At 38.7% G+C, this 27,620-nt stretch overlaps 1 protein-coding gene across 2 annotated transcripts; it reads right to left on the bottom strand.

Moving 5' to 3' along the window:
* Nucleotides 1–4,571: 4,571 nt before the first annotated feature.
* Nucleotides 4,572–27,279, bottom strand: DNAJA3_1 (DnaJ sub A member 3, mitochondrial). Of its 2 annotated transcripts, XM_051213213.1 has the most exons (11): nt 27,237–27,279; nt 27,098–27,196; nt 26,939–27,063; nt 26,822–26,905; nt 26,531–26,785; nt 24,596–24,869; nt 18,976–19,184; nt 17,475–17,590; nt 13,860–13,957; nt 9,798–9,994; nt 4,572–7,298 (listed from the first exon to the last, which is right to left on the bottom strand). In XM_051213213.1, the coding sequence occupies exons 2-10, from the start codon at nt 27,144–27,146 to the stop codon at nt 9,798–9,800; spliced, it is 1,407 nt and encodes a 468-aa protein (XP_051069169.1). In that variant the 5' UTR covers nt 27,147–27,196; nt 27,237–27,279; the 3' UTR covers nt 4,572–7,298. The 2 variants fall into 2 exon arrangements, with proteins under 2 accessions (XP_051069169.1, XP_051069170.1); XM_051213214.1 differs by lacking the exons at nt 9,798–9,994; nt 17,475–17,590; nt 18,976–19,184 and adding an exon at nt 20,700–23,907 and having other exon boundaries at nt 13,860–15,068.
* Between the last annotated feature and the right edge of the window lie 341 nt (nt 27,280–27,620).

Genomic DNA, 27,620 nt, shown 5'->3' on the forward strand with positions numbered 1-27,620 from the left:
CCGGACAAACAAACGTAATAATGATTTCCTCCTTACGAAAAACCATAAATGCCTGACTATGCTGAGCCATACTTGATGACAATATGATTTCTTTCTACTTTTCTTCTCTCTTGTGGCTCACAATGTGGAGGGTCCAATGTTCGAATTCTGAAGTTGTACGTGGTGTAGAAAGATTTCAAGTTCTAGGTATAACAACTGGCGACGAGTTCACACCATCATAGTGATATTTACCTTTGACCAAGCTAAAGGTTTGTTGAAGCATCAAGAGAAAAATGACGAGCAGCAGCAGATCCCTATCCCATAATCTCTAAGTAGGAAAATGAACCTAAATCAAAAGGAGTTTACGGAAGCTCCACTGAAATCCCATGTCGACTACATTACTAATTCTATACACGAATTCCATTTATTTTGGTTTCTCTGGTGTTACGTCGAAGTCATGGTTTCAGAAACATAAAAATGTATTCAAAGTGGACACAGAAATGTGATGATATCTCAAAGATCAGAGTAATACTACGCAAACTTGGCACAACCGAACATGAACACTGAATCAACTTCATTCTTTCCGAAAATCCGAAAGACATTTTCTTTGATTCAACGAACGAAATTTTACTGCAGATCTTTGGCGAACAGTCATCGTTGTTCAATATTAGTTGCCGATATCTCCAATTAGTAAAACCTATAAATATAACGCTGCAAGTAGTGACCAGTGGCTGTGTGAGGTTGGTGGACTTGAAACATGACACTTACATGGTTGACCATATGCACCGGCAATAAATAGGCAAAGATTCTTTTATGAGAAAGCAAAGTAGCTCAATCGAACAGTTATTCAGTCAGTCAGTCAGCTACAACGTAGGATCAGGCACATATGTGCATCGGTCCAGGTTGCTATGCCTCATTATCACAGCAAGATGAACACCGGACTCATAGGAGTGGTTATATATTCATGGTCTTGACGTCTTTAATCGATTCGCTGTTTTTGGTTCGCCACATTCTTTTTTGTGTTGAGAATTACAAATTCGGGCTTGCCTTGTGATGCACTTCAATTGTTTCAGTAAAATACGTTCGATTCACTCAGTGTCCTTTCCCAATTTCTCCCTCAAGTGGCAGCTGGTTTATTCTCTGATCTCTGGGGCAATGCTTCTGGAGCATCTTACCTATTTAATTGTTTATGAAAACCTGGGCTATTTTAATTATGGCAGCAGTAGTCCGGAATTTTGGTGTTGGTTCTTTGAATAGATTGAAATTTTTCTTCGTTGAATCTAACCATTTTGGCGCCTTATTGAACTGCTTCACTGATGTATGAACTAAGAACATGATTTATAATGTCACGTCAAAAGCTAAGTATTTACATTTGATTGAAGGCCTTGATCTAACTGGTCATCATCAAGATAAAAATCCCGACCAGAAAATGCGTCATTTTAATGAATTTATATTCATATATATGCGGAATATTTGTTACAAAGTATCGAAGTTATCCAGAATTGGAAATCAACTTTTACACAGAATATACATATTCCTTTACACCATATATATAATAGCATTATGACTTTTCAATTGTCAGTCAGTCAGCTACAACGTAGGACCAGGCACATATGTGCATCGGTCCAGGTTGCCATACCGCATCAGCACAACAAGATGAACACCGGATTCATAGGAGTGGTTAGGTAAAAGGTAGTAATATGTAAGAGAAAGATTGCATATAGAGATATAGTACAAGAAGAAAGAATTGGTTCGTAGAAAGAAAGATATGAAGTGATTTTAATCTCTTAGTTTAAGGGAAGACAGGGAGTGTATACACCTACGCCATTGTGATCGATTCTGAGCCATGTCGCCAAGAGTCTCCAACCATTGGTTACGATAGTCACGCGGACCCCAACCAAGTAGTCTGCATCTACCAACATGGCTCAGACTAGAGGTTAGTGACTTCAAGCACTGATGCCACGTTTTGGTTTGGCCACCCCTTACTTTCTTCCAACCATCTCCAATACCGGTTAGCATTGCACGACGTGGTAATCGGTGTTCAGGCATACGTAACACGTGGCCCAACCATCTCAGTCGATGAAGATTAACAACCTCATCAAGTGATTTACCATCATTCCCTAATACCCTGCGTCTAACCTCACTATTACTTACCCGATGATCCCAGCAGATGCGAGCAACACTTCTCAGGCAGCTGTGGTCAAATACTAGTAGCTTACGAGTATCTTCTAACATTAATGGCCACGCATCGCAGCCGTAAAGTAGAACAGAACGGACTGCCGCGCAGTATACTCGTCCTTTTATTGATAGACGGATATCTCACCTTCGCCAAAGGTGACGTAAGTTGGCAAAAGCCAAACGAACTTTCCGAATCCGTGCTGAGATTTCGTCAGACACGGACCCATTAGGGCTGATCAGACTTCCAAGATAAGTGAAGTTGTCGACGCGTTCGACTACTTCACTCCCTATCCCTAGTTCAGGTGTTGACGCAGGCCAGTCCTGGAGCAGCAGCTTGCATTTAGAGGGAGAGAGGCGCATTCCAAACATTCTGGCATTGTTGCTCAGTGCTACCAAAAGACTGCATTCTATCAGTGTCTTCACCAAACAGGACTATGTCATTTGTGTATTCTAAGTCGATAAGTGGACCTCCTGGAAGGGGATCAATACCCGAGAATTCAGTAGACGAGAATGTTATTTCCATCAATAGGTCTATGATGAAGTTAAATAAAGATGGAGAAAGTGGACAGCCTTGACGGACACCACTTGAGGTTGCAAAAGCAGATGACAGTTCGCCATAGGCTCTGACTCGACTGGTAGTGTTCGAGTAAAAAGCCCCCACAAGGTTTATGTACTTCTGGGGTACGCCTTTCAATGACAGATACTGCCACAGAATCTCGCGGTCTACAGAGTCAAATGCTAATTTTAAGTCAAGAAAGACCACTATTGTCGGACGCCAGTAAGTATGCCTGTGTTCTAGAACCTGACGAATGGTGAATATGTGGTCGATGCAGCCACGACCAGGTCTGAAGCCAGCTTGATTCTCTCGTGTTTGCAGTTCACGGGTCTTAGTTAGGCGTCTGATAATTATCGAGGCTAGTATTTTAGATATTATATTAGTTAAACTAATCCCTCTATGGTTGTCACAGGATGATTTTAACTCTCTCTTATATATTGTGACGATAGGTGATCGTGACCAGTCAGATGGAATAACGTCTAACTCCCAGCTCTTAGCTAAAATATTAGTCAACCTAATCGCTAAAATTGGTCTACCATCCTTAAAGACCTCTGGAGCCAATCCATCTGGACCAGCTGCCTTTCCTCGTTTCAGATTAACTATAGCCTTTTGAACTTCAGCAAGAGTTGGGGGACCTACTTCAATGTTCCATTCACACTGTCTGGGAATGGAGGGTAGTTGTAGAGTAGCTGAAGGCCAGCTGAACTGTTCTCTGAAATGTTCCGCCCATCGTTCTAAACGTCTGGACTGAGAGCAGATGGGGGTGTCGTCTTTTTCCGAAATAGTCTGACTTACACTTGACTTATTAATTCCAGTTTCTTTTATTAGTCTGTAGAGCTGTCTTGTGTTCCCTATAGACGTCGCCTTTTCCATCTCTTTTGCTTTCGTTGCCCACCACTGCTCACGGTCGTTTCTTAGACTTTTTCTTAACCTAGATCTGATTTGTTGTCGCTCTTCATCATGTTCAGAACCTGATGGGACGAGTTTGCGGGAGTCCATCAGTGTGTTAGACTTTGAAGAAATCCACTGGTTCTTTGTAACTCTGTGGTTTAAATCACTGATATATGTCACTACTGTTTCCATAACTGTTTGTATAGCTTTCCAAGCAACATCTGGGTCAGCCTCGTTTTTATAACTACCTAAGTGTGACCTCAGTTTTCCCTGGAACCTACGTTTGGTTTTATCGTTACTCAATTTTTGCTTCCAGTGAGGCGCAAGCAGATGCGTGCCCGTATTAGGGCATGGTCGGAGTCCAAGCAGGTACTCCAGAATGAGCAACAATCTTGTACCGACCCTCTCCAACGATGACTGATGGCAATATGGTCTATTTGAGTCCATCGATGATTTGGTGTAGGGGGTCGCCATGTTAGACGATGTCTCTCCTTATGCTTAAAATTTGTGTTTGCTAAAAATGAACGATTGTCTGAGCATAGTTGCAGCAGACGATCATCATTATCTGTTCGTTGTTCCGGTGTGCTAAAATACCCACCTAAATGCCTTTCTGTTTGGTTTAAACTACCTATCTGGGCATTAAAGTCACCTGCTACGAGTACTATGTCTGAACGTTTAGCTTTCTGAAGAAGTTCAGATAGCTTTCTGTAAAATTCATCTTTCATTTCATCTGAGCTGCAGTCGATGGGAGCGTATGCAGAAACGACAAAAAGGCAACGACGTGTATCCCTATCCTTCCGAGTTCTTACGGAGCCGTTTAGCCTAACACCACATAGACGACTGTTGACGGGGATCCACTCTAAAAGTGCTTGTTCCACCCTCATGCTTAGTGCTATGCCTACACCTGCCAGTCCACGAGAGCTGGCCATCGGGTCACCAGATACACGGAGGGTGTTTCTCGTTGGCTCACCGTTTTGCCGAGGTGAGGTCAAGTGGATGACCACACTGGGATCCTGTATGCGTGTTTCGGAGACACAGCATACATCAATGGTACGAGACTCTGGGGTTTTGGCCAAGGAAACTTGCTGACCAATTTGACATAGGGTGCGCACATTGAAGGCTCCAATGTGTAGTGTGGAGCGAGGTTTCAGTAGACCTGGGAGTGTTTTGAGCACTAGAATCGTTGGCTATGGTGACACTTGAGGGGGAAGCCGAAAAAAGAAGTTTAGAGTTTGAAGTCGATGTAGGAGGAATAATAGGAATTGAAGAGGGTGGTTGATTATGAATACAGTGGTCTTGAGTGCTGTTACAGTTATGAGGGCGGTTATCACTTCCCGGTTGCCCACACCGTGGAAGGGTTCTTCTGGAGGTACCTGGGAAGGAAATCGGATTAGAAGTAGTCTTAGTGACCCGGGAGCGTGACCGCGGTGCCCAAGGGACAACTGCTTGAGGTCGGTCACACACGGCCTTTTTATGGGTGATTTTTGTGTTAGCTCCGTACTTGCTGAGACCTTTCCGCCGGAGACGGATATCCGTGGGATATCCTCCTTGTGGGAAGGGAGCATCGCTGTCATGCTGGTTGTCTGAGGGCAACACTTTACTGCTGTCACACCTCTGTACAGTCAGCAGTACGACTTCGCCTTCGGACCTTGGGTTTGTTGCTTTTAACCTTACCGCTCCTCAACCGACCTGTCTGTCATGGTACGACCTTGAGGAACGGTTGTTCCAGCCAGTATAGCTCGGTTGCTTCATCACGATAGGCAAGCTCGACCACCACGTCAAGTTAGCAACAACGGTCGGGGATATAGTTATTGCCCAAGACTCACGTGAATACGACCTTCGAGACAAAGCATCTAGTCACAGTAGAGGAATACAGTTCAAAATCTCGGGAAAACTTCATTTATATGGAACAGTCTTCCCTCTGAAATACATATGGCAGATGAATTACATAGGTTTGTAAGACTTCTCAATCAGTCCCTAGCTTGCACTGATCTAGCAAGATTGAACACATCTGCGTTCCACTGAGACAACTTTACGTTCCTTTCCGAGAATGGTTAGCCACCGTGGTGTCTTTCTTCCAGAATTACATGCCCTGCTGAATTGTTTACTAACGGAGAATAATGAATGGATCTAGCCAACAGAATGTCAACCAAAACAGCTCCTATCGTCAAACCTGCTAACGCATTATAGTCTAGCCCTTCCCGTTATGGTAGCAGCAGATGCGCCAAATTACGGAATCGGAGCAATGACCTCAAACGCCTACCTAGGTGGATTTGAGAAAACGATTACCTATACTTCACTATTACTGACAACAAAAGAAAGGAAATATAGTTCCAAAAACGTCCCTTCCTTGTGAAAAATTTCCGCAACATGCTATTCGGCTGACAATTTACATTACTAACAGACCCCAAAAGGTATTACCTATTTATACAGCAAACTGTCAACAGCGATGTGTAACTACATTGCCAGGTTAGGATTTCAGGATAGAGTATCGACCGACAACGGATACGAACAAGCATATGCTTTCTCAAGATCAATTAACATCTTACACAAAATATGAAGTGTTTGTAGCTGCTGTGGAAGTTGAGGTCGAAGATCGCACGGTGTTGACCGACGCATTTTCGGGTCTGCCGGTTACATTCGAAGCTAATAATGAAGCTAGTGAAAAAGATAATACGGTGAAGATTGTTGGCCGTTGTATATTCAACAAGTGACTTACACCTCGACACCATGAAGAGCTATTACAATACATGCGTCGGCGAAACTATCTAACAATTGTCGATTTGTGCATCATATTTGATCACCGGATTGTTATACCCAGAACTCTTAGACACCAAGTTCTAAAACGTTTCCATAACGAACACCTAGATATAATTAAAATGAAGTCACTGACTCGCAGATACACGTACTGACCGTCAATGAACCATTCATATTTCTTAGCTGCTGGAGTTGTATTATTCCATGGCTTTTCATGACATGAGCTTTAATTACATAGTCTTACAACATCTGAAGCAATTTAACGTGAATGTACTAATGATAAAAATAATTTATAAATTTTGGTTAGGGATGATTCAAAAATGCATATCTAAATAGGTAAACATTATGTATAGTAGAACTGTTAGAAATGCATTTTAGTAAGAACATCAACTCTCAGAAGTTTTGGAATTACAAAATGACGCAACTAATGGTTAAAGAAGTGTTCCATTTCTTTACAATGTCACCATCATAAAACATTTGATCAAAATGTGTATATAAGCACACCGAAAATGACAGTTAATCTAGAAAGCATATTCTCAAACAAAAACTGATGTTTTACTGCATATTCACGAACTAAACATTAATTCAAACAATAATCAGCAGGTAATTTAAAATGAAACAAAAAAATAAAAACAGAATATCAGATATTTGGCACTATAATATATATTACAGATGTACAAAAAATTGCAAATAAAAGTGGGTCACGAATGAATACTGCCTAAAGCATGATAACCAAGGAGAATTCGATGTAATTATAGATGAAAAGATGAATTTGCAAAAAACTACTACACACAATCTTTACTAGAATTTTTCACTACAGTATCTGAATCAATTTCTTGAGACTTGGCTTCTTCGTGAGGTTCATTTGGATCTTGAATAGCTAGTCGAATACGAGAGAGAATAAAGCCCGGTGTAGTGTCTATGGCACGCTTACCATCTATGCAATTTAAAAATATTGTAATAAAATATTATTAAATGGAAACACGAAAAAAGTATCTTGTAGTGTTTTAAAACAGGTAAAATTTTCTATACATAAAGCAAACACTAATACAATTTAAGTGTTTCATAAAGTACAATTATTTTCTTACGATTATCAATATTAAACCACAGCCGTATACTATAGAACGGTTATGAAAATAAATAAGTACATCTGTTTTAGTACGTAATAGAATTTCATAGATAAAACCCGAATAATAATGAGAAGCCTAGTGGGACACGACGATTGTTAACGGACGAGAAGTTTGGGTACCAAGGAAAGTGTAAATCATTTTTTCAGTACAGTCTGAATGATATGATAAACGACTATTTCGAAAAACACTTCTACGACAGAAATACATTACCTGATCTTATGAAGTTGATTAAAAATTGTAATCTTTTATGAAATACCAATTTAAATGAACGTTCAGTAGTATTTTTATCTTGGATATAAGTCAAATTCCAAATTTTTTATTTTCCAAAACAATACTTCACATAGTTTATTCACTTTAAACGGTGATACCAGACAGCATGTTTGTAATACTTTAAATGTTTGAAACAGCTTACCTTAATAAGGATCTATTAATCAAATATTCTCCTAGTTAAAAACCACTTTCTTATCATTCACAGCTAAATTTGTTGCTTAAATTTTCTCTTTACATACGAAAGTATCGTTTGGTAATGAGTTTATTCAACATATTATCGAATTTCTGGTTTTACACACTCAAATCAATGTCAAAATATAAGTGAGAAAATAAGCATGCACTATACGCCCTGTTCCAAAAAATAATTCTTATCTTGTCACTTGGAAAAAAAACAGAAAGTACTGCTGCCATAAGCAATATCGCTACAAGAAGTATAAGAGTCATCAAGATTACACAACATTCAATTACAGAATCACGACGGTGGTTAGAAAGACAATAGAAATGATGAAATTTTAAATTAGACTGATCTCCGCAATTTAAGAGAAATCATTAGTCCTTTCAAAAAAAGTAACAATTATTAGAATATCGAAGTGAAAAAAGATCTGTTTGATTCTTAAAACTAGTATGGGACAACTCAATAGCCCTCATCCACGACCGTACATGAGACGAGACCTTGAGGTCTAACGGTGAGTACTTAACCTTTAGATCACTGAACAGGTGTCGAAAGGTTAACATGTTCAGCTTTAATCAATTTACGACAATAGGCAACTATTTTCTTTGGAGGGTAACTGCATTATACATGACATGGTTAAACACCACTGTTAACGGTTTCCCGTAAGAACTCTAGTAATTACCTCTGAAAATCAGTCGCTAGTGGGGATAAGATTATTATCAGTATAGGGATTTTTGGAGACTAACGGAAGTTACTGAGATCGCGAATCAACCAGAGTTAGACAAGCACTAGAAACAAGAAAGCTGTTACCCACTGAAGACAATGGAAGATGGCTTCTCAGTATAGCGAACTGTTTCAAACTGGACACATTAACCATTAGATGTTGATTAAGTTGCTTAGAGGTTAAGCGCCCGCAACTAGATCAGGTCCTGAGGCTTAATACCCGGTAGGGTTGTGGACGTGCAATGTTGATGAGTACCATACTAGGACGAAATAGCTGTTCAATGATATGAAAAGGCCGCTGAGTACAAAAGGGTATGAAATTATTGTCTATTGTTTAAGAAGTTACTCACCAAGAATAAAAATATCTGACAAAAATCAAGCATAAAACATTCTTATGACTATTTTAATTCAGCGAGGAAATAATATTAAAAAAGACAAATTAATACTACATGGAAATTCAGTCTAATTATTTAATTTCCATACAAATGGAGATGAGTTTGGATTTTATTTTATTAGTTAAGGTTTTAGTACTTGGTTGTCCTAAAGCAAACTCGGTTTTTTATTTATTTCATGAGTGACTTGTTAGATTTGTGAAAAGTAGATTGACGGAAAATGGCTATCAATATCGATTCATACCGATCAATAAAAACCTAGAAAAAAAACTAAAAATTATACAGTATGCCATTAGAAGGAAATGATAACTGTCGACATGCAGATTTAGGATATGAAAATTATCATATAAATGCAATTCACTAGGTCAATTAAGATTTATAATCCTGGAGTTAAGCTACTTAAAAAGAACATGTTAGAATTACAATCTGCCAACTGAATACGGGATAGCTGTGGAGGATTTTAACTCGAGGCCCATAACAGATAGGTGTAAAATGCCTGTCGCATTTCAAAAGTTTATAAGCTTTAAATAAGTGATAACTTGTCTTAATTTGTAGGCTATGCTGTAGGAAGGTGGAGGCACTTTTCTACTGCACATAGGTGATGAATGACGAAAGATTGAAACTATTCGTATCCTGCATGAATTATCATCGAATGCATAGAGCCAGAAAATTAGCAGCCTAATGTGTAAAAATCTAGTGGGCAATACGACTACGAACGAAGGTACTTAAACGTGATAAAATAACCATACCTATTTTCTCAAACTCTTTAAGGTCGTATCACATAACCATTTGAGACCGTTAGTTATTCGACCCAAAGCACCGGATGATTCCGTCTCCTCCCTACTATCAACCTGATTGTTCGAATGCAAGTCAGACGTTTCTCTCGATTGTGTTTCCCAGTTTCGGCCAAACGTGTCTCGTAAGTTTCCGTATAGTTGGCGAAGACCTAAGAAATATGAGTGATAAATCATTTAGAACGTTTACGAGCAGAAAATCCTACTTGTTGTGACCAATAAACAAACTAACCTAGATAAAATAAATATACCCCGTAAGAGTATTTAGCGAACGGAGAAATAAGAGGTTTTGTTCAACTTTGCTATATTTACAGTTGTAAAAACATACGAATGCTAAGGTGATAGGTTCTAACACGAACCGAAGTCATTTTTAAGGATTAATAAACAAGGGATAAAACACATAAATTTACAAGGACATGTTATTAATAATTCTAAGACAAACGTAATTTGTTTGTTTCAAATTCATTGATAACACTAACCTGTAACCAAGAAAAATAGTTGCCAAAAATATACATGTTTTATTGAACGAACTGAATGTAATTGTAGCTCGTAAGACCAAAATTTGAACTCATCATTAAAGGTTTTGTTCTACATGTTTACTCAAAGCGCTACCTAATTGAGTTTAAAATTTAGACCATGTACAAACTGAAATTCAGAGCCAAGAGTGAGATAATCTACCACTTACTGACAGGTCTAGTTAGTATGAAATCTGATATCAAAAAACAACTTGAATTAATCGTGAGGAATGAGGTGTATGGTTTAAAATAGCAAAAAGGAAAATATATATAAAATTTAGGAACACCTAATGACTCAATTTTAGCCGTGGTAATGCCATACAAATTAAGACTTCTGTTTAAATAGATAGGACTTTGATATATTCCCTTAAGTTGCAAAGGATAAGAAACGCTTTGATCCAAAAATGAAAGTGATGAGTGAAATCATTAAACCAGCGGTCTTTTGATTTGAAACACGAGGACAATAGTAATGAAAACGGAACTGGCAGCTTGAGCCAGTGTAAAATGTTTCTATGACCTGTGTCAGTGTCAGTCATTTCTATAGAATTTAAAAACGAAGATTCACGTCTTTGTTTAATATCAACAAAATCAAGATAATCTTCAAACTGTCGTATCAGTTTAAAATGTGGGTAATCATTCGGATTTATTTTACTTCAACAATAGATTTATAAAAATTAATCAACGTAGCTAGCCCACCAAGTACAGACTTATATACTCAGCTTGGAGTCAGGATTTCAATGTCTGAGGTCAAATGATACTACCTGATTGTTTAAACTGAAGTAAATCTATGCACAAAAACATGTCTATCAATGTTCCAGGGAAGTAGTAACCCATGAATAGACTCCTAATGAAATCAAAAACAGTGTGATTAAAAGATGTTTTATGGACGCATCACGCTTAGCGTTACAGTATGACTTCGGAATGTGTTGACGGATTACAAATAGTGAGTCTCATTTATTCGGAGTGAAATACTAGGGAGAGAATCCTGAGAAACATTATGTAACTATCTGTTAGCCTCTCTGACAGTAAAATAGCTGAGATGTCAGTTGATTCCGAAGTCTGGGTCAAGGTATCATTATGTGGTTATATCTTAAATGAAATTGATGGTAACTAGTTGCTTTGAAACATGTAAAGGCAACAGATAATTGATATTCTTCCTCAAACAAAGAGTGGAATCACTGGACTATGCTAGAAGAGAGTAAGGCGAGAAAACAAGGATTACATTCTTCCAGATCAAGATATTATAAAAATTTATGAAACCATCAACTTATATTCTGTGCCTATTTCTGAGTTATGTTCTGTGGAGAAACACAAATCAATTCCTGAATACAGTTGATAGAGCTCAAATTAGGCTGAGGTGGTGTAAATGGGGAGATGAGTTGTGAAACGTTATAATTATCCACAAACTACTGCGTAGTCACAGAAATGGTGTAAGCTAGCTAATGTATGTTAATAACTTAAATACGTATTCATGTACCCAGGTTTGAGCTACAATTCGAACTGTAGTTAAACTAGTCAGATTCTCGAACGAAAGCAGATGCATCACAGTTCAAAATCTACAGTTTAACTACTAAGCCACCTTATCACTATTAAACGTATTTTTTACTAAGGATTAAAAAAAGATTTAAGGAATTAATTGAAGCCAAATAAATGTCATCACATAACAACTGACCTGAAAGTGTGCATTAATAACTACTGAAAATCTATTTTAATAGCTATGGGGGGAGTAGATTGATACTCTAACATAAACTAAATGCGCATGGAAGTTAATGTATACTTGACTAATAAAAAACAACATTAAATAACTGTTTGTGTGGCAAATAGAGTGAATTTGATAGGTTGGGTCATTCAAATAAATCGGTTTAGGGCTAAATGACAAGTAAGAAATGGTCAGGGATGCATGCTATTGGTCAATATTTGGCCTGATTATCCGAGGGAAACAGATACGCTCTGGATTGAAAATTTAGCTTGATTTTCTGAGGCATACATAACTACATTAATTAGTGAATTTGTGGATATATCTTGATCCTAACTGTAAAGGTTTCTTATTTACTCCTCGTTTTCTCACTCAAGTATTTAGTTACACCCACTTATCGGAAGATTATATATCAGTATCAGATACGTACGACTGCGTAACACAATAGAATTTCATATTATTATCTAAAGATTAAATTTCGTATAATCACAGATAATAAAACAATTGATATGATAATGTAATACACAACACCGTTCTCATGAAATAATTAATCTCAATCTACACTAGATATTGTCTATTAAGAGTATTACTATGTTTATCTATTAACCATAAATATAATTCGTGAAACTCGAAATTAGACTTCATATCAAATTATTCTCTAAAGTTTATAAAATAATCCTACTCATTGGGATAATACAAAAAAATATATTTATTATTCATTCTAAGAAGAACTTGGTTTAAGATATGCAATAGTAACATTACCTTTTAAATTAATATAAAACTTAATATACAAAAATTAATCTCATGGCATTTATACGAGATAGATTACGTTTATCTTTAAAGTGACAATACAATATATATTTAAGATTTCAACTATTTGACTAAACAATCGTATCAATACTTAACGCATTTAAAATGAGTAGTAGTTAACCATGATTTTTCAGCTAAATAAGTAGTTATATTTTTAAAATAATATTGAATAAAATATGTTAACGAAGACTAAAGGATAAATAAACTTTTACTAGTAGTCTATAGCAAACAAAATAAGTCAATTTCCACGGAAATGAATTCAATTTTCTTAGTATGAAACAGAAAAGACGACAATGGGAATTATAAAATTTACAGATTTTTATACAGAAATTAGGACTTTAATCAGCCAAACTGACGATAATATTAAGGCGAACGATAGTATTCGGAAAAAATGCATCTAGAATTCAGTAAATGATAACTTTGTCGGATATATACATATATATTAGAAGTGAAATTAGTGTTTATAAAACGAAGCAACTCATAGAACTTAAAAACAAATGAAACTTAGCATCTCCCTGGTAAACAACGGTTTGGAAGCTGTGTACCATATCATTTTTATGGTAAATGAATGTATTAAGAATAATTCGGGTTCACCGAAACATATCTTGAAGGTAATGAAATGGCAGATATAGTAATCAAAGAGTTACGAAGCATATAATTATTATGATTCTCGATCAAATCAAAAGTGGTGTTGAAAACTATAAATACTATATTACGAGAAGTAACCAACCATTATAACATATTAGAAATTAAGTTTTCAGCAACAATGAAATTTATGGTCAACTGGAAAAGTATGGAATGTCATTCTAACGAATTTTATGATTACAAACCAAATACACAATGTTTTTTACATGAAAGTTAGTAACACAATGTAAAAATTCACCGACAAAACTTACTTGTTTTATCATGGCCTACAAAAGTGCAACTGAGTTTCAAAACTAACTAAAAGCATACATGCATAGCATAATGAAGTGTAGTCTAAATCACATAACTCACGTTTGTCGGTCGACGTTACGCCTTCAACTGAACCAGTCACGTTATTTTCTGTCTCGGCATAGGCTAGGAGAAGCGCGCGTTGAAGATCAGTTAGTTTCCTACAAGAACCAATAGATATAAAGTCATAGAGGTTAATGTGTCTAAGCTAAATTATGTTGCAATATGTATATAGAACGTTTTGCACTACTCCATACTAAGGTACACTTATAACTACGATTTGATTAAACTAGAGTAAAACATATCAAGGAAATGAACAAAAAAGAATATGGTACAACCCAGCTGAACTACCGTTTACATACGAAAACTTGAACTTAAGACATTTAAAAGCTACCTGATTGTTCGTATCAGACAACAAAACTCGAGAACAAACTCAAGACAAGTGACGAATAAATGAGTTTTGTAAATGTTAACAGTAATATGAATTTTATGAAGTAAATACCATTTGTAACTTAAGAATTCCTAAACGGAAAATCTGAAAAGGAAAACCTAATTTATAAAAATTTTTAATTTAATAATACTTTTATTTTGGTAATAAAAATTTATGTCACGATGTCTTTCACATAACCATTGAATATATATATATATTTGGTGCCCCCTTGTACCAATATTTATGTGTTCAAATAAAATAATAATAACTAATATTTTAATTCCCGACCGTAGATGCTACCTTGACGCGGTGGTCGGGCTTGTCCATCGTGATGACCCAACCGAGCTATATTGGCTGGAACATATGTTCCGGTATGTTCTACCATGTCAGGCAGGTCGATTGGAGACTAAAAGCAGCAACTCAAGGTCTGAGGGCGAGGTCGTACTGCTGATTGTAGGGGGGTGTGACATCAGTAAGGTGTTTCCCTTGGACAACCAGCATCTGCAGCGATGCTGCTTTCTCACAAGGAAGGAAGGGGATAGAAAAGACCGACCCTAAAAATGTCACACCCTCATACCCGTAACAGCACACGAGACCAAGTTGGTCACATTCAAATCCTTCCTACACCTCCTAACACATTTCTTATCTAAACGACTAACTCTTCTCATGTCTCTTTATCACTTCGTATAGCTAGGGCAAACGATTCCAGTACGCAGAACGTTATCCATGGTCTCATGAAAATACGCTCTAAAGTACACGTATGAGCTTTTAACGTCCGAACACTGTGCCAAATAGGACAACATGCTTCCATGTATGGACCTTGAATAGACCAGATATTCACACTACGTCAGGTTCTAGAACACAGACACACATTCGGACTCCCCACAATCGTAGTATTTCTCGACCTTAAGGAGGCATTTCACTCTGTTGATCGTGAGGTTCTATGGCAGTGTTTGTCACTGAAAGGAGTACTAAGGAAGTACATTAACCTTGTAAAGGCTCTCTACTCGAACACAACTGGTCGAGTGAGAGCTTATGGCGAACTGTCATCAGAATTGATTACCTCAAGTGGTGTTCGTCAGGGCTGTCCACTCTATCCATTCTTGTTTAACTTTGTCGTTGACGTGCTTTTACAGATAACACTCTACTCATCTAAATCTCCAGGGGTTGAACTTCTACCGGGAGATTCACTTTTGACCTACAATATACCGATGACATAGTTCTATTTGGTGAAGACGCTGACGAAATACACAGTCTTCTGACCACTATAAGCAACAATACAAGCATGTTCGGCATGCGATTCTCTCCCTCGACATGCAAAATGTTACTTCAGGATTGGGTTGCATCGACACTTGAACTAATGATAGGGAGTGAAGTAGTTGAGCGTGTCGACCGCTTCACTTATCTTGGAAGTCTCATCAGCCCTTGTGGTCTGGTGTGTGACGAAATCTCAGCACGGATACAGAAGACTCGACTAGCTTTTGCCAACTTGCGTCATTTGTGGCGTAGGCGGGATATCCGTCTATCAACCAAAGGACGTGTTTACTGTGCAGCAGTTCGCTCCGTCCTACTTTATGACAGTGAAACATGGCCAGTAAGACAGAGGATATTCATAGGTTACTAGTGTTCGATCATAGGTGTCATCGAAACATTGCTCGTATATCGTGGGACCATCGAGTAAGTAACACAGTTGTTAGGAAACGGGTACTATGTAAGGATGGCAAATCAATTGATGAAGTAATGAAACTTTATCAGTTGAGATGGCTGGGACACGTGTTACGTATGTCCGACCACCGACTGCCTCGACGTGCGATGTTCAATGGTATAGGAGTAGGTTGAAAGAAAGCTAGGAGCGGCAAGACCAAAACATGACATAGGTCCATGAAGTCACTGACAAGTGGACTGAGCCATGTTGGTAGGTGTAGACAACCTGGTTGGGGACCGCGAGATGATAGCAACCGATGGTGGTTAGAGACCTTGAATGACATGGCTCAAAATGGTTTACGATGGCACAGGTGCATCCACTCTTTGTGTTCTCCCAAATTCTAATCTTCTGAATTCTTCATGTTCCTTTTTTTATCTTTCCAAATTTATTTCACTGAATTATACTCCTTGAATAACATCTTTAAACCCTAATCTTTCCGATTACTGCTTATACTGTTACCACCCCTACCACTACGGGATTTGAATGGACAGCTGCATCTCTGTGCTGATGTGGTGTGGCAACTCGAACTGATGTACGTACGTACGTACGAAGTTCTACGTTGTTACTGACTGACTGACTGACAATATATCGAACATTGGTTTACTGATGAATGGACACTTTATGTGCGAATAGGATCTGACAGAGTAACAGTAATAAACACAACTGAATAAAGTATTGAAGAAGTTGAGTAGCTTCAAAAAATATCAACTGTACGGTCTGTTATCACTAAAGTGAATATTTAATAAAATTTTGAACCAAAAATAAAAACAGACATGTAAAATATTATTGAAAATTTAGCAACTTCAAAACGGTAATTTTATGGTAATTTTATTTAATAACAGCTATAGAAATTGAGAGAGCTAGAAAAATATTTCACTGCAGTATTTCGTTGGTAAGAAATGAAGCAAATATAACATTTTGTGATTGAATCAAAAATTACATTGTTGATTAGTACACCAACTGCATTCAGTAGGTTCAACTAAGTAAAACATAAATGATGACACTGATTTTAGAGTGTAATCGAAGTAGTTTTTGTGTACTCGTTTTTACTGAAGATCATTTAGGTGGATGGTTTCTTATAGAAAAAATTTAATTTGTATTTTTATTTGTATAGAATAGTTAGGAAAACGGTTGAATCCGTGATGTAAATTGAGAATTAAATGATCTACCACAAACGGCAATGGATGATGGTTACCTGATATCTTGAGGTGACTGCAATTAGGAATGTGAACTCAGTGGTTTCAAGATGAAACGCTTGCTACAAGGCTAGAAGGTCATGGGTTCGATCCCTAGTAGGTTGTTGGATCAAGACTGTTGAGGAGTTCCTTAATAAGATCAAACAAACAGTACTTACTGGTTTTCAATGATTGGTTGAATAAAGACAGTCTGACATAAAATATTAATTTGCCCTTACGCAACTCATCATGACTTCCACAAAATGTTGTGTAGTTTTATGATAAAACAACGCATAACTAATTGTTTATCATTTTAGTTTACTTACTTTGAAGTAGTGTGATTATTTATGCAACAGTTTGGAACTTACTTAGGAGCTTGAATATGAATATGTATATAATGATCCCCATATCCATATCCATTGATTCGACTAATCCCTTTACCTGGCAACCGAATTCTATCATTACTGCATGATCCAGCCGGAATCTAAGAATGAATATGTAAATGATCAGATTATTATTACCAAATATGGTTCAGAAGTGCATGCAGTGACGACTGAGTTAGATTTTCTTTATAGTATATAACATTATGAATTTATCAAAACAGAAGACATGAGACAAAGTTGTATCGCTTTCAGTTGCATAATTGAGGTCAGCCAGTCAGTCAAACGCAACGCGAAATCTGGTACGTATGTATATAAGTTCAAATTACCATAATGCATTAGCACAGCGAGATGAAATTGTCAGGGCAAATCTCAAAGTGGTAGAGGTAGTAACAGAGTTAGTAGTAATATAAAAGTTAAGCAGTGAAAATACAATTCAAAAAAATATAAATTAGTGGAATAAAAAGATCATGAGGGATTTATAAACTTAGGACCTAAGGGGAGTAAAATATAAATTAGTGAAATAAAGAAAATTATGAGGAATTTGGAAACAGAGTGGATGCATCGACGTTATTAAGAAAGACTTTGAGTTGTGCCACTCAAAGTCTCTAACTAATGGTTACGATAATCACACAATTGAAATAAGAACACTGACAGTAGTGGGACACCAAAAACAGGAAAGGTAGGGGTAGAGACACGTATCTACCTCAGTACAGTGGAAGATGGTCACACAACTTCGTGGATTGGTCGAGGTTAAACATTAACACCGTTGGATACCGGCTCAGTGGTCCAGTAGGTTAAGCGCTCGCACGCAAGCCTGAAGGCCCTGGGTTCGAATCCCACGGGCGGGATCGTGGATGCGCACTGCTGAGGAGTCCCACAATAGGACGAAACGGCCGTCCAGTGCTTCCAGGTTTTTAATGGTGGTCTAACATCAATCGGTTCATGATCCCAATCAAAAGCTTAACAATCTCCACAACCCCTAAAATGATCACTACAAATTACATCAAAGTTTTCACCCGCTGCACGAGTGAGTAGCTATTTGGACTCAAAAGCTAAAAGTATAACGCAATGACGTTTGAAGCAAAAGGTACTATGTTGGAATCCACGATTGAACATCAACTGAGATACAGGTACATACAGTTAACGAGTGCCAGTAAACGCGCGTTTAGTGGTTTTACCGTACTTAGTGAACGTAGAAATGCTTCTTTGAAATGAACGAAATATTTGTTTAAACTAAACTGTGCAAATCAATACTCATCATTTTGTTATTATATGATATGCTCTCTTCCTTTTCATCACGATAAAGTTATCCAGCATTGTAACAAACTTCCACATGTCATATTGTGACAAAATGTATACTATGCTAATGATCTCATAAAGACAAATATAAGTTATAAGTTTGGAATAAGTTCCATTTCATGGTGTCAGCTAAATGAGGATGAATGGGATAGCAAGCAAGATGTTTTAGACATTACAAATTACTTACAGTGACTAGCATATTTTCATAAATTCCCTGTACGCGTATTTTACCACCTAAAGCAGCTTGGGAAAGTGAGACCGTGATGTCTGAATGTATATCTGCACCTTCACGACGAAAATAGCGACTTTTCTCCACACGAATTTGCAGAAATATTTCGTTATTATGCAGACCGTCATTACCAACAGACATTCGCAAAACTTGACCGTCTTCTACCCCTAAAGGCATGGATATAAAAGATGAGGGAATTAGTCAGTCAGTCAGTAACAACGTAGAACTTCGTACGTACGTACGTACATCAGTTCGAGTTGCCACACCACATCAGCACAGAGATGCAGCTGTCCATTCAAATCCCGTAGTGGTAGGGGTGGTAACAGTATAAGCAGTAATCGGAAAGATTAGGGTTTAAAGATGTTATTCAAGGAGTATAATTCAGTGAAATAAATTTGGAAAGATAAAAAAAGGAACATGAAGAATTCAGAAGATTAGAATTTGGGAGAACACAAAGAGTGGATGCACCTGTGCCATCGTAAACCATTTTGAGCCATGTCATTCAAGGTCTCTAACCACCATCGGTTGCTATCATCTCGCGGTCCCCAACCAGGTTGTCTACACCTACCAACATGGCTCAGTCCACTTGTCAGTGACTTCATGGACCTATGTCATGTTTTGGTCTTGCCGCTCCTAGCTTTCTTTCAACCTACTCCTATACCATTGAACATCGCACGTCGAGGCAGTCGGTGGTCGGACATACGTAACACGTGTCCCAGCCATCTCAACTGATAAAGTTTCATTACTTCATCAATTGATTTGCCATCCTTACATAGTACCCGTTTCCTAACAACTGTGTTACTTACTCGATGGTCCCACGATATACGAGCAATGTTTCGATGACACCTATGATCGAACACTAGTAACCTATGAATATCCTCTGTCTTACTGGCCATGTTTCACTGTCATAAAGTAGGACGGAGCGAACTGCTGCACAGTAAACACGTCCTTTGGTTGATAGACGGATATCCCGCCTACGCCACAAATGACGCAAGTTGGCAAAAGCTAGTCGAGTCTTCTGTATCCGTGCTGAGATTTCGTCACACACCAGACCACAAGGGCTGATGAGACTTCCAAGATAAGTGAAGCGGTCGACACGCTCAACTACTTCACTCCCTATCATTAGTTCAAGTGTCGATGCAACCCAATCCTGAAGTAACATTTTGCATGTCGAGGGAGAGAATCGCATGCCGAACATGCTTGTATTGTTGCTTATAGTGGTCAGAAGACTGTGTATTTCGTCAGCGTCTTCACCAAATAGAACTATGTCATCGGTATATTGTAGGTCAAAAGTGAATCTCCCGGTAGAAGTTCAACCCCTGGAGATTTAGATGAGTAGAGTGTTATCTGTAAAAGCACGTCAACGACAAAGTTAAACAAGAATGGATAGAGTGGACAGCCCTGACGAACACCACTTGAGGTAATCAATTCTGATGACAGTTCGCCATAAGCTCTCACTCGACCAGTTGTGTTCGAGTAGAGAGCCTTTACAAGGTTAATGTACTTCCTTAGTACTCCTTTCAGTGACAAACACTGCCATAGAACCTCACGATCAACAGAGTGAAATGCCTCCTTAAGGTCGAGAAATACTACGATTGTGGGGAGTCCGAATGTGTGTCTGTGTTCTAGAACCTGACGTAGTGTGAATATCTGGTCTATACAATCACGTCCAGGTCGTAAACCAGTCTGATTTCCTCTAGTCTGCTCTTCATGAGCTTTAGTTAGGCGTCGAAGTATTATTGAAGCTAATATTTTAGACACTATATTAGTCAAACTTATTCCTCTGTGATTGTCACTAGAGAATTTTTTTCCTTTCTTATAGACTAGCACAATCAGTGATTGAGACCAGTCAGATGGGATTACGTCCAGTTCCCGAATTCTACCTAAGACCTCAGTTAATCTCACTGCTAATACTGGACCGCGATCCTTAAAAATCTCAGAAGTGAACCTGTCAGGGCCTGCTGCTCTCCTTCGCTTCAGATTTCTTATAGCTTTTTCAACTTCGTAAAGATAATAATTCTTTTACTTAAGGAAGATAGAACCTTTTATTTATGAATAAAGTGAAAGTTTACAGCAGGATCGCCACTGGCTTCTGTTCTGAGCCATATCTGATAACGTCTCTAACCACTGTGTCGCACCATCTCTCGGACCCCAACCAGGAAGTCATGAACGACCAACAGAAGCCAGCCTTTTGCAGCTCTCTTTCATACCACGACACCATGTCAGACACTGACCATCTGTCCGCTTTTTCTAACTAGTCCCAGCGTTCGCAAATAATGCACGACGATGAATTCTCTGGGGCGACATTCGTAGTACATATCCAAGCCACCGAAGTCGATGTTTTAAGATGGTGATACCAATTGGATTATCGTCTCTGTGCCCGAACACACGATGCCGAACCTCTGCATCACTAACATGGTGTTGCCACTGGATGTCAGCAATCCTTCAGAGATAGCGATTATCAAACACAGAGTCGTCTGACATCCTTTACTCAGAGAGCCCAGATTTCACAAGAATACAGCGAAACTGCTATCACCGACGCGTTGTAGATCCGACCTTAAACAGACGAACTAGCATCACGAAGGGGCCAAAGATGGCCCTGGTTAGCGTAAGCCGCTCTGTCTTTCACTTTAGGTGCATTGATCTCATCACTCACGACATCACCAGCACTTATGCAGCTACCCAGATACACGAACTTCTCGACTACTTCTATCTGCTTCCCATCCAGAGTGAGTACAGGATTAGAATCCTGCCAGTCTTGTAGAGGTACTTTGCACTTCGAAGGTGCAAAGCACATATCATGCCTACGGACATTGATTGCCAACTGATTAAGTGCGGATTGCATGGCTTGGGCATTGTCGCACAGTCAGATAATATCATCCGCATACTCAAGGTCGAGAAGTCTTTCTCCAGGCAACAGATCCACACCGCCATTAATTACATCTATCAGAGCTGTTTCCAGAACGTCATCGATGGCAAAGTTGAAGAGAAATGGTAGGATTAGGCAACCCTGTCTAACCCCACTGCTTGAATGGAACAATGGAGAAAGGTGGTTGTATGCCGTCACTCTACCTGAGGTTTTTGTATATAGGACCTTTAAGATGTTAATGAACTTCTCAGGTACACCCTTTTTCAATAGACAATCCCAGAGAACAGTCGTGTTCAACGAATCGAAGGCAGCCCTGATGTCAAAAAAAACTACGATTGTTGGTAGGTGATAAGTATGACGGTGTTCTGACATTTGGCGGAGGGTGAAGATATGATCAGTACATCATCGACCAGAACGAAAATCAGCCTGCTCCTCGCAAGTCAATCTTCCTCGGTTTTTGATAGTTGTTACAGGAACGACGTGAACCATTTTTAAAGATAGGGACAACTATCGACTCATTCCATGACGTTGGTACACTTTCTAGCTTCCAGACCTTTGTAAACAACGTCGTCAGTTCCTTAGTCAGAAAGTCACCATCATCTTCAAAAAGAGCCGGAGGTAAGTCATATGGGCCAGGTGATTCGTAGCGCTTCAAGAATTGGAGTTCCTTGCGGACTTCCACCTCATTGGTGGATCAGTTGGAAGAGCTCCCGGTAATTACCTGATGCAGCTGCTGCTTCCAGCTCATTATTACGCTCCGACCACCAGGCTTATCGATCCATACGCAAGCTTTGCCCAATTTCCTTACGTTACATCCTTCATTTGAGATCAAACTCACGGCCACCCGGAGTAGACCGACGGGATTCAATGAGTTGTAAGGAGCCTGAAGAAACCCAGTGCTTGTAAGCGGGACGTTTCGCGAAGCCACAAGCGGCTTTACTCTCCATTTTCATGGCATTGTGAAGTTGCGACCAATGCTCATCTATACTTTTCAGTGGAATGGTAGCTAGCCTAGAGGCTAGCTTGGTTTGATACTTACTAGCAACAGAAGTTGCAACTAACTTACTGACACCAATCCTTTTGTGGAGGTCACTTCATTGGCCACTGAAAAGTAAGGTAAGATTGGCGCAGACCAAGGCATGATCAGAGTCCAGATAGGTACTCCAAAAGTAGCGACAGTCTTGTACACAACCACGCCAGCAGCAGCTGATCGCAATGTGATCAATCAGAGTCCAGGCTTGAGATGCAGAAGGAGGACGCCAGGTGACACATCAGCGATGACTGTGCCGAAAGTTAGTGCTAACTAGAAACAGGTTGTGGTAAGTGCACAGTTGCAGTAGACGGTTCCCGTTATCTGTCCTGAGACCAACAAGTCCACATCGGTCACCTAAACGACTCTCTTCTGTGCCTAGACGCCCGACCTGAGCATTCAAGTCTCCGGCTAGTATTACAATATCTATCGAACGCATTTTCTGTAGGAAAACAGTTAACTGGTGGTAGAATTCATTATTGATTGCATCCGGGCTGCAATCTGTCGGGGCATAGGCGGAGATGACAAAAAGACATAGTTTCTCTTGCCGGACTTTCTAATCTAACGGCACACAACTGACTGTTAATGGGGATCCAATCGATTAGTGTTGCCTCAGCTCTAGAGCTTAGTGAGACACCAACGCCAGCAAGACCAGACGAAGATGCCACAGAGTCCCCAGATAAACGCACGCAAAACAAGCTTTTAGAAGCGACAGATGGAGAGCGAATTTGTAGTACTTCACCAAAGTCTTGAATATGGGTCTCGGATAGACAACAAACATCGATATTAAGACTTTCCAAGGACATAGCCAGCCCTATCTATTGTCCGACCTGCGTAAGTGTGCGAACGTTGAAGGCAGCCAGTTTGAATGGTGCACGTGGTTTCAGAAAAACTGCTTCAGTACTCATATTCGGTGGTAACATACAATTTCCAACCGGACAGTGACTCGAGAACGTTTAGATACAGTCGAATTTTCACAATAGACGAGCTGCTGTATAAGTCGAAAAAATAAGTATAGACAGAGTAGGAATAAAAGAGGGTGAATAATGACGTAGTAAATAATAATAATAATAATAATAATAATAATAATAATAATAATGTGAGTTGTTCGACTGTTAATCGAAGCAAGTATATTATTTTCCGTAAGTATCGTCATTTTATCATTCCGTTTGTGTGTGGGCTGTGATGCTGCCCGAGTGCCCAGACCTAATTGAAATAACTGAAGGTTGACTTAAAAGCTGTAAACCAATATGGGATGATTTCAGAAAAGGAACAAATATTAATTTAACTTCGTTCTCAAATGCAGCTTCATGCACCAAACTTAGATTGTGAGGAACAGTAAGACTACCAGGCTTCCAATCTGGTGAAGTGTTTGAACCTAGAAACTGAAATTACAGTCTTCAAACTACAAAGCAAGAAAATTTCGTTCTCAATGTATGAGAATTTTTCATTTCAGTCGAAATCAGAAAATCATGTAGCTATCAACACAAGCTCAACATTCCTGAATATATATAGACATGATTAATAACACATTCTGATAGTATCTATGAAAAACTGAAAATGACAAGTAAAAAATGTATTGGTCCGTGAAAGTAAGTGACTTTGTTTGTGTATTCTCACACAAAGAAAAGCGAAAATAGAAAATACCCAAAGTAGTGAAAAAAATATACAACAATTACCTGCAGGGATGGATACATTGACTCGTTTACGTCCGACAATCCTACCTTTACCCTCGCATTCTCGACAAGGATGTCGAATGATGGTGCCGGTGCCATGGCATCGCCTACAAACACTCCGGAGCAAAAACGGTCCAGTATTCATGTTCTCAGTTCCTGTTCCACGACAACTTGGACAAGTGGACTTATCTGTCCCAGGTTCAGCACGTGAACCTTGACAGTGTGGGCAATTAGTCACCATATTGACACTGATCTCTTTATTTACACCGCGAGCAGCCTATGAATTGGAATATTTAGGTAATATTGAGTTATGGGTTTAAACGTAGAGATCGTAGATGATTAGAGAGTGTCTACAAAGTTAGAAGACCTGGAATATTTGAAGTGAATAATCGATTCGTCACAACCAATCGAAAACCTGTAATACGTATGTAGTGCCATAAACTGTTACAAAAATCCTCTGGACCGGAAATATTGGAAGAAATATACAGAGGACCAAAGTAACACAGACAATGATCAGAAATAGACAACAATATTATGGATGTTAACTCACGATAATCGATAAAAGGATGTCATAGCAAAGAAAGTTGTTAGTTCTTAACTAATTTTTATCACATATTTGTCACCTTTTTGAGTCTAAAGAACTAATGTTAGATAGTTAACACTAACGAACGTGGCACAACACAATCAATCTCCATTTTTGGGTACTTTGGTTAAACGTTTGAGTACTTAAGTAACCATTTCGCGTTACTCTACAGATATAGAACAAGTTCTTAAGGTCGAAGACGGAAGTATGTTGTTAGGGTTTCGTGATACATTCCTTCAGTGCCTTATAATTTTGATGTTGTGAGATTTTCTCCTGACATTAACAAAGCCTACATTAATTGTTTACATATCCGAACTCTACCATTCAATGTTGCTGTTAATGTTATGATTATATAACTGCTGCAATTTTACTTTTGCACAGCATGGACATTTTGTTTTATGGAGTGTGCTTCTTAGTCCTATGTTATACCCAGAAATTTTTACCGCAAAATAAACATGAATAGAATGGTACGTTATACACAGGGAGTGCCACCATAACTTCCCCAATCACCAGAACTTGAGCAAATACTCAAGAACGAGCAGTATTGGTGCATCATTTAAAAGTGCATTGTGACTTAATATTTGCGACAGAGTGGTTTTTAACACCTTAAACTCATTAAATTGGCTAATGGAGCTGTAGAGCTACAAACCATGTCTAAAATTCAATGTCTTAGGAAATCCAGTCACCGGGTAAGTAATAGTGAGGTTAGACGCAGGGTATTAGGGAATGATGGTAAATCACTTGATGAGGTTATGAATCTTCATCGACTGAGATGGTTGGGCCACGTGTTACGTATGCCTGAACACCGACTACCACGACGTGCAATGCTAACGGGTGTTAGAGATGGTTGGAAGAGAATTAGGGGCGGCCAAACCAAAACGTGGCATCAGTGCTTGAAGACACTAACCTCTAGTCTGAGCCATGTTGGTAGATGCAGACTACTTGGTTGGGGTCCACGTGACTTTCGTAACCGATGGTTGGAGACTCTTGGCGACATGGCTCAGAATCGATCACAATGGCGTCGGTGCATACACTCCCTGTCTTCCCTTAAACTAAGAGATTAAAATCACTTCATATCTTTCTTTCTACGAACCAATTCTTTCTTCTTGTACTATATCTCTATATGCAATCTTTCTCTTATATATTACCACCTTTGACCTAACCACTGGTATGAATCCGGTGTTCATCTCGTTGTGCTGATGCGGTATGGCAACCTGGACCGATGCACATATGTGCCTGGTCCTACGTTGTAGCTGACTGACTGACTGACTGACTGTAATGTGTTTAATATTTTGGATGTCTAATGCGACCATGAGCTTCCGGTAATTTGCTATCTAGCCAACGCCGACACATACCTGTTCAAAAGTGAGATTAACAGGAATCTCCTTAGTTGCATCGGATCCAAATATTGATTCTGCAAAGCCTTTATCACCAGTAGACCATTCATTAAAGACGAATTCACTATCACGAAATATACGCCGGAACAATTCCTCAGGGTTTATGTTAGAGTGAAACTCAAAACCTTGTGACTGGCCACCTCCAAAGTTGTTTTGCGTCGACGCTGACCCGAACTTGTCATACTGGCTTCGCTTATTTTCATCTCCTAGAACCTAACATTGAGTGAGAATGAAGTTCGCGAAGCCTACTTCATATGCCTCACTAACTTCCTGGAACTTTTGTGCCGCCGACTTGTCATTCTTATTAACATCTGGATGGTACTTTTTGGCTAGCTGGAAACAATAAAGAAGCACTTGGATACTCACCTGATAATAAGCTTTCTTTATTTCAGACTGACTAGCTGATTTACTGACTCCTAGTATATTGTAGTAGTCTTTTAACAGGGATATTGAGGTGTAAATATTCCTGAAATTGAACTTTGAGGCACCAGCTTAACAGCACAGTAAAAGAATTAAGATACTTACCTAACTTATGTATGAGCGAGATGCCCTTAAGCGCCATGCCGTAGCGCATACAATAAATGTCGTGGCTCTATTAAGGTCTATTGAATTTTTATTAGTCAGCTAAGAGAAAAACCCAAGTTGAAAACAATTTATTGATTACCCTATTCTTATTCACAATTCACTTTCAAACAAAGTTCAAAGTCATTTTTGAACAATTTGTCACACTATTCAATAGAAGCAGTAATTTTCATACATGTTCTCAATCACCATTACTTTTGTGAGTTTATAAGGCCGAAAGTATATTTGGTCTAGTTTAACTTACGTTATTTTGTTTAAAATTCAGATTTTGGGAGTTTGTTAACTGTGTTTTTAGTTAATTGAACTCACCATCTAGAATCAGGCATAGTTTTGTCGTTTTTCTGCTAGTCTACTGGACTTTGTGCTATTTTATGGTCCGAATCCTATATTTTAGAGGTAAAGCAAACTATTAAATAAATTGTTTTACAATTTCAGGCTGTATTCATCAGTAACAACGGTCCGATTG

The sequence above is a fragment of the Schistosoma haematobium genome, chromosome 3, assembly GCF_000699445.3.
Source record: "Schistosoma haematobium chromosome 3, whole genome shotgun sequence".
Lineage (NCBI taxonomy): Eukaryota > Metazoa > Platyhelminthes > Trematoda > Strigeidida > Schistosomatidae > Schistosoma > Schistosoma haematobium.